At 40.4% G+C, this 8,075-nt stretch overlaps 1 protein-coding gene across 1 annotated transcript in view; it reads left to right on the top strand.

The window, feature by feature from the left end:
* The first annotated feature begins 321 nt into the window (after positions 1 to 321).
* Positions 322 to 8,075, top strand: part of arhgef18b (rho/rac guanine nucleotide exchange factor (GEF) 18b) — a 55,369-nt gene continuing 47,615 nt past the window's right edge. Inside the window, 8 exon segments of the mRNA XM_028816305.2 lie at positions 322 to 449; positions 3,088 to 3,202; positions 3,289 to 3,346; positions 4,076 to 4,120; positions 4,278 to 4,358; positions 4,487 to 4,592; positions 4,676 to 4,697; positions 4,700 to 4,819. Coding sequence (XP_028672138.2) covers positions 3,130 to 3,202; positions 3,289 to 3,346; positions 4,076 to 4,120; positions 4,278 to 4,358; positions 4,487 to 4,592; positions 4,676 to 4,697; positions 4,700 to 4,819 — 505 coding nt within the window. The 5' untranslated portion in view covers positions 322 to 449; positions 3,088 to 3,129.

The following is an 8,075-nucleotide window of genomic DNA, read 5'->3' as shown; positions in this document are numbered from 1 at the left end:
TTCAAACCCTGCTGAAATGTCAAAACTATTTCACTTTTGAGGAGCGTAGTAGTTCAGAGGATATTCATGACCTGAATGGAGCTGAAGACACTGGGGGAGAATGTGACATGTTTCCTATGCTGGTCAGATCAATGTCTACATCAAGAAGACACAGCTGGGAGGCTCCTCTCTCGCCAGTGGGTGTTGGTCGCAGGTAAGCAGATACGTTTTTCTTGACTAGTGGGTGTCTTCTGTTTAATTAATGGTACACAGGAATACTCCAGTGGCAGATACATCTACTTGAAGTAAACTACCTTCTACTTTTTGCCACTGCAGGGTTAAGCCTTGACCCCACTGCAATTGAGAGCGATGAAGATCAACGGAATGAAATTATCTCACAGATACATCCCTTAGCCCTTTGCCCAGAGGCACTCTCGGAAACTCCTGAGGCTGCTGCCACACATAGACTGGTAGGCTGCCGCACTGTACGTGTCTGCATGTGGAATGGTGGTGAATGGAGAGAAGAACAGTTGTACACAACAGTTGTCACTTGTTCTGACTGAAACACAAGCTGATTGTTATTGTGGGAAGCTTGTTCTAGCACAGAATCAAACCATGCTCGCACACAGTTTTCTACCTGCCTTTTGACGCTAAATATTCCTGTGTCTTTGTGTCCCTTAGCCTTCATGTATTGCCCATTCCTCTCATCATTTCCACTGCGAGCCTCCATCTCAGACTCAGACTCTACAAGTGGGCTTCATTTTCATAATAAGTTTTACAAACCTAGAGATAGCATTAGTTAGTTTAATTAATTTGTATCTAACTGATCCAAGCATCTATTGCAGTCTCTTATTCAGTGACATCAGTACTCATATATGCATTTTGACATTTTACATGTGGTCATTTAGTTAGTGTTTTTTATTTTTAAAAGCAACATACATACTTTGACTGCATGTTGCAATTATTTCAATGTTTGTAGTTTTGGAGTACTGGCAAGTACACAGTGATGTTAAAAAGAAGGTACAACCCATGGAAATGATTGACTTTTTAAACCTATTGGAACAGGCAAACATTAGATCTTCAGGTAAACAGTGCCGACAGATAAAGGTGATCTACTGGAAGAAATGACATGGTGTATTCATTCTTAGTCTAAATTAACAAAAATGCAGATTTGTCACATGGAAAAAGTAAGTCCACCCATTCATTTATCAACACTTGAAATCCATCAGATTAGAGTCAGGTGCTCCAGATGAGGTGCACCCTGTCTTATTTAAACCTCTGATATCTAGGGTCTGGTTTTTCTTTGTTATTAAGGTGTGTGGTGTCATCATGCCAAGATCAAAATAGCTCTCTAAGGCCCCTCAGAAAGAAGGTTGATGAAGACTGTGGCACTGGCAAGGGATTTAAAAGTGTTTTCAACACCTAGTTGTTCAAAGCATTTTTTTCTGAGCTCTGGAATAATTGCCACCATAGTCTGGTTCATTTAGATGTACTGTATGTGAACACACTAATTGTACTATGGTGTGGACACAAAACAACTGTACAGAGACCGTTTGAAAATGGTGGTCTCAGTGTGATGCCAATGATTATAACCTACTTAGGGAGCATGCAGGTAGACTCTGTCTTATACAGACCACAGATACTGATGGTGTAGTGCTCGTTTGCTGTTGACATGTGTGGTGTCATCATGCCAAGATCAAAAGAGCCCTCTAATACCAGCAGAAAAAGGTTGTGGATGCCTATGAGTCTGGCAAAGGATTTAAAAACACTGCCAAATTATGTGAAATCGATCATTCCACTGTTAAGGAAAATCATCTACTTGCTTATCAATGTAGTTCAGCGTCTTGTCTTTTTATTCCTTCTCATAATTTATCCCTTAATAGTCTTCTGCTATTTGCTTGATGGCCAGCTGTTCTTCCTTTTCTTTCTGCTATTATGGTGATTATCACTTGGTTTCTTGAACACTTGCCATAAAAACATGACCATTATATTGGGCACATTATGAGCCTTTATGGCCACCAGGTTCCCGCCTTGCTAAAATTTTATATTTGGGATTACTGCTTGCTTGCTTACGTGTCACAGTATATTGTCCTTTTATCTTTCTCATTCATCTTCCCTTAATCACCTTCTGCAATGTGCTTGATGTTCAGCAGATGTTGCTGCTCTTTTTTTCTTTCTCCTATTATGGTGGTTATCACTTGGTTTCTTAATCACTTTGCTGTAAACACACCATTACAGGTTACTTTGTGATCCTTTTATGGCCACCAGGTTGCCACTACCTAAACCTTTATATTCAGAATTGCTAATTTGCTTGTCTATGTGTTTCACTGTCTTGTCTTCTTATTCTTTCTCGTTCTTAAGCAATTAATTGCCTTCTGTGATTTGCTCAGCAGATGTATGTCCACTACTTTTTCTTTCTGCTATTATGGTGGTTATCCCTTGGTCTCTCAATCACTTTGCCATAAACACACGACAACAGGTCATGGTAACCAGGTTTTTAATTTCCAGAACATATCAAGTCATACACATTTGATTAAGACCAAGATCAAGGTTCTAGACTCATCAGTTCATGACTTATTGTATGACAAGTGGACAGACTTTTGTATTTCATATACAAATACAGATGCCCATTTTTCATTTCACTGCCACAATTTCCTGCCATACCTCTGTCTTCTTACACACAGACTACTGGCTCAGTAGTCTCCTATCACACCTGTGCTCCTACATGGCCATTCCCTACCACTCTGCTAGTATGTCTACCCATAACAACACACATCTTCACTCTAACATAATGCCTGTTTCACTTCAGATTGCAGTCTGCACTACCGCTAAATTTGAAAATCACTACAGCATCTACCTGAACGACATATGGCTAAAGTGAAAGCTTTGTTTGATGCCAAAATTTTTGTTTATTGTGGCTCTGTAGAGGATTGACATTTTGAATGGTGGTTGGGACGTGCGAATGAGAAATTCACTGTACTCTGCATATGTGAGAATGCGATGAAACAGGTTTTTCACTGCACACTCTCGGCCCCCTGCCCTGTGTGCTGCTCCTGCTCACCCATTGACAATCTTCACTTGATGGCAAACCACACTTCTTTTCACCAGGAAACAGAAGACTCTGAAGAGTGCGACCTATCAAAGTCACCTATGCGAGTGCCAAACAAGGTGGCTGCAGATCACCTGCCATGTAGCCTAGAGACCTCAGCTCCTGCAGCAGAAGGTCAGTGGCCATTATTTGGGCCCTGTGTTACTTGATTATAACATTGGGTGGATTATTTCATTTCTAATTCCCTTTCTATATTTTAGGAACAGAAAGAGAAACAGAACTGGGAAAGAGGCCGGTGCCTGAGGAGCAGAGCCGCATGTATGTTGTCTATAGAGTGAAGGGCTGTTGGGCATTCTAAAAATAAGCACTGCCCTACTGAATCATGGAAAATTAGTGTCAGAGAGTGGCTTCTCATTTTCTATGTCCCCCTGAAGGTGCAACATCACCAGTTTTAAATTAACACTTAGAGCAGGGGTTTCAAACTCATTTCCGAGAGGGCTGCAGGTTTTCATTCCATCCACTTTCTTAATCATTATTCAATTACTGCTACATAATGGATCACACTTTAAACAGCTAACCCATATAAGTAAACATACTATCATACTTTTAACAGTAAGAATTGACTTCTAATTATAAAATTGCTTACAGAGAAAGTCTAAAGCCATTTCAGCTGCTGTTGTATCAGGAGGAAGTGTGCAAGCAGCACAGTACTTATTGTTAATTGGCAGCGGGTTCAGGAAAAAAAACAAGCAATTTAGGTTTTAGAATCATAACAAGTGATTCAGTGAAAATGACAGCAACAAGGTATATTTCATTAATCACAGGAATTGGCTGCTAATTAAGAAAGTGGTAGAAATGAAAGCCTGCAGTCACCATGACCCTAAAAGATCTGAGTTTGTGATCCCTGATTTGTAGTGTATAGTGGAAATGCTCTTTCCATATATACATGTTTGTTACCATAATACTTTAAGTGTTTATTTAACACTGGTGATTTTGCTCTGTGTTCTTTCAGATATGACATTCTCCTCCTTGTGTTATCTTTTGTAGGCTGATGGTCCAACAGGTGTTGGAGGAATTAAAACAATACCATGGGTGAGTCCAAATCACTGTCTAAAATTTAGAATGAGAAACACAGGGCCTGCCACCTCAGGGTAGTAGTCACTGTCTTTGCTCTATAACTCTGTGTAAGGACACCAGTGGAGTGACTGTACAACCCAACTCCCCCTTATATGAACTCTCTATTCCCCAGGGCCAAGCAGAGAACTGCACAGTCAGCTGGGAAGCAGTCATCTTCACAGAATGTGACCTGGTACGAGTTCCTCTCCAATGAGTAAGTGCCCCTTGTGAAGGGCCCCTTGTTGCCCGAGAAGGGTGAGTGGTGAGGAGCCTTTTCAAACAGGAGACTAAGCTGTGCAGCTTAGTCCGCCTAGCTCAGTTGTTCTTTTGCCTCACCCACAGACAGGATGAGGAGGAAAAGGTGGACAAAGTGGAAAAGGGAACCAGAGTGAAACGACGGCTGAGCTCTCTGAAGAACAGGGTCACTGGCTCCTTCCAAAAGGATAAGGTGAGATTGAGTTTTAAGGGCTTACCCTTGCTGCTGTCACTCTTAAAAAGTATACTTGAAGATGACTTTTTTTTATCTTTTAGGGTAAGAATCGTGAAAAAGAAGAGAGAAAGAGAAAACAAACACCAGCACTGAGCATCAGCTGGCCCCAGGCACTTTCTCCAGCTGGGCCACATGCACGCTCTGCGGCAAAGTACTGCAGAAAAAAAATGGGCTGCAGTGTTTGAGTGAGTACCCCGCATGGCTTTGGAATGGCATTGCTTTTTCACTCCTGCCCACCTAAAGCTTACCCCTGCACTGTTGTGGTTATTGATTTCGCTTCTGCAGCTTACAAAGCAAACGATGGAGAGTGTTAACTTTTCTTCCCGAATTACATATACTGAAGTGGACTGACTCAATTTGTGCTTTTTGATTTGCATCCTATCCCTCCAAGTCATACTGGTTTTGTTCACTGGCTGATCCTGCTCCACTGGAAACTTACATAACTGTGTTTTCTAGGAATGCTTTCAGAAGGAAAGTACAGTACAAAGCCTTATATTTGACCAGGCATGAAGATAGATAGTAGATGTGGACCATAATGAACTTTCACCCTTCTTGCATAAGGATGGTTAGAGATTTAATACAATATTTCAAGTGGAGCAACAGCTAGACAATAGAAAAGCTGTAGAGATCAGTGTCCATATTTATCAGGCATCTCAGAATTACTCCTAGGAATGGCACGAAAAGTGTGACTAGGAGAAGAAATTATCCTATCTGCGAGTGGGGCTTGAGAAGCAGTTATAAAGCGTTGCACTAGGAGTAGAAGTTCACGGTTGAGAACAAATGATGCCATACCCTGCCAAGTTGTAAAGTAGTACTTATGATGATGGGTTTTAGTTTTCTGATACTAACACTAAGGCTTTACCACAAAAAAATGATAACAAAAATAATAGTAATATTCACAGCAGATGAAGGAAGAAAGCATAATAAGGTAGAACATTGTGCCAACCTACATGTAACTGTTGTCAATTCCTAACAACATCAAGAATAATACTGTAACAAGCACCAAGATGGAATGACTGAGGCACACAAACAAAACCAGAGTTAAGCTCGATAACTGGCATATTTATTTAACAACAATGCACAGCCATACATTCAGAAGAATCTCCTTCCTGATGTTATGGCTATGGTAAACACCTCGTAAAGTAACAATTACACCGAAACTAGCTACATCATTGTTTCTGAAGTTACTTTCACTCCTCCAGTGTTCCCAATTGTCCACGACTGTGCCGTGCCACTATCTGGAATCACTCGTTATCTTCTGCGAATCTCATAACTATCCATTGCCCCAGGAGTCTCCATCTGCCTTCTTGAACCTTGATGGGCTGGTAAAGTGTAATACGAATATTCCAGGGGTTCATGAAATGCAGAGCTCAGCGTAGCTGCGTGATATTTCACTGTCAATCACCCATTCTACCCCGCCAATCTTCAGGGTAACTACTACTATAATAAAGTTTGCATTCATGAGCACCTGTGTGGTGATATTGTGATATCACTTGTATGTGTGGTCATCCACACCTGGGACAATGATCTTTAAGTGCGTGCCAATTTGCCTGAATGCAGCTTGCTTTAACATACCTCGTGGAGTGGTGGGAAATTGTATGAATCTATGCATTACCTCAAGCATTATAAGGATGTTCAAAGTTTGGTTTAAAATTCAATCACAAATCATCACTATTGCAATGCTGCATTTTACTTGTAATGTAACCAACACTTTCATTTTGGCAAACAGCGCATGGCTTCTCTGCACAGAAGGAAAAATCACATAATATAAGATTTGTAATTCCATCTGTCAGATCTATCTTTTTATTAGTTCACAGTTGTCCAGCATTTCCAAAACGTTCTGCCTTTCCCAGAATGTGTGTTCTGATTACTGCCTAAACACCATCTTATGGCCACTCTTAATAAGTTACAACAACTCACAAGTTCTCCTAAATCTTGGTGAAGTTAGTAGTTTTTTAAAAATAGGAAAACTGATAAAATGCTATTACTCCTACTCCAAAGAGTAGGACCATATTTGTGTCACTCTGAGATTTTTGAGCCGATTAGGGCTATTTTCCTACTCTAAGACACTTAATAAATATTGAACAGGTCTGAAACCCAAGGAGCTCTGTTAAATGTGCTGACTGTCCTAATACAGCTTAACAATCATGCTAAAGAAGGAAAAGGGCAGAAAGCTCTTTAGCAGTTTTCTCAGTAGTATGTAGACCTAACACAGAAGGAAAGAGCCAGTATAAAAGCCTCTCATCTTTTCAAAGCTTAGGTACCGCAAACCAAGCTAGCACCTGATCTGCAGCACTTTGAGGAATGATGACAATGGAAAGAGGAGTGGTGATAGAAGGCTGTCATACTCACACCTATGTGGTGCATCAAGTGATCCTCTGTTCCATTTTAAAGAATTGTTTTTTTTTCCCTCATTCTTTCTTTACATCATCTGACACACATCTTCCCCAAAATTGCTAAGGGATCCTTCACTAACAAATGACCAAACAAAAAGAATGCTTTCATATTTTCCATGTCTGATCCTTTCTTTGCCTTATTTTATTTTAGATGGTCTGATACACTAGATTCTACATGCTATGCTACATGGTATCACTTCAGGTTGTGTTCATTAAGTTGAAGATCAAACTTTCTGAGTGTGTCTTGGTCCTCATGTTGATGCCAGGAGGAATGTTTCATCCAAGTAATTTTCAGTTGTGGGCGTATGTGTGATTAAAAGTCATCTGACCGAAACCTGAAAGAAACAGGCAGATACTAGCGGGCCACCTCTCTGTGTGTGCCTTGCTTCAGGGAGTTGAACAGATGCATATGAGCAACTGTTTATGAGGGTGTGTGTGTGTGTGTGAGTGTTTATGGGGGGGTGGTTCTGAGTAGTATTATGGTGCCGCAGTGCACATCACCCTCTGTAGCTATAATCGGGGATGAAAAATGTACAGTAGATAGGATTTGGTGTCCATCTTGAATCAGAGTGGGTTACCCTAAGAGAATTCTCACTGAGGTCCCTTCAAGGGTTGTTGCGCTTCTTGTCTATCTACTGTATATATAATCTGTTCTGCCCTTTCTCTTGTGTAGGCACCTCCATCTCACACCTTCTTATACAACTACTTCTACTTTAAACCTTGTGGCTGTTTCCATCCATTTGATTCCAAATCCATTTTATTTTCATAACACACCTACGGTACTGAGAGGGCTTTAAAAGCAAACATTTCTGAAACACACAAGGTACTCTGTATGTACACTTTTTACACTAGTTCTTTGTTTCTTTACTGAAGGGTTTCCAATAACAAAATACAAAGCCAATGAAACAAGGCAAATTACAAAACTCTGATTGACCTACTAGAGCCCTGTCACTAGTTACTCATACTTTTATTATTGGAAAGTTTTAAAATATTGCGATATGTTATTGAAAATTAATGTGACAGACTATTAAGCTACCTGGCAACT

Source organism: Erpetoichthys calabaricus, chromosome 12 (genome assembly GCF_900747795.2).
Source record: "Erpetoichthys calabaricus chromosome 12, fErpCal1.3, whole genome shotgun sequence".
Taxonomy (NCBI): domain Eukaryota; kingdom Metazoa; phylum Chordata; class Cladistia; order Polypteriformes; family Polypteridae; genus Erpetoichthys; species Erpetoichthys calabaricus.
This window is presented reverse-complemented; position numbering and strand designations above follow the sequence as displayed.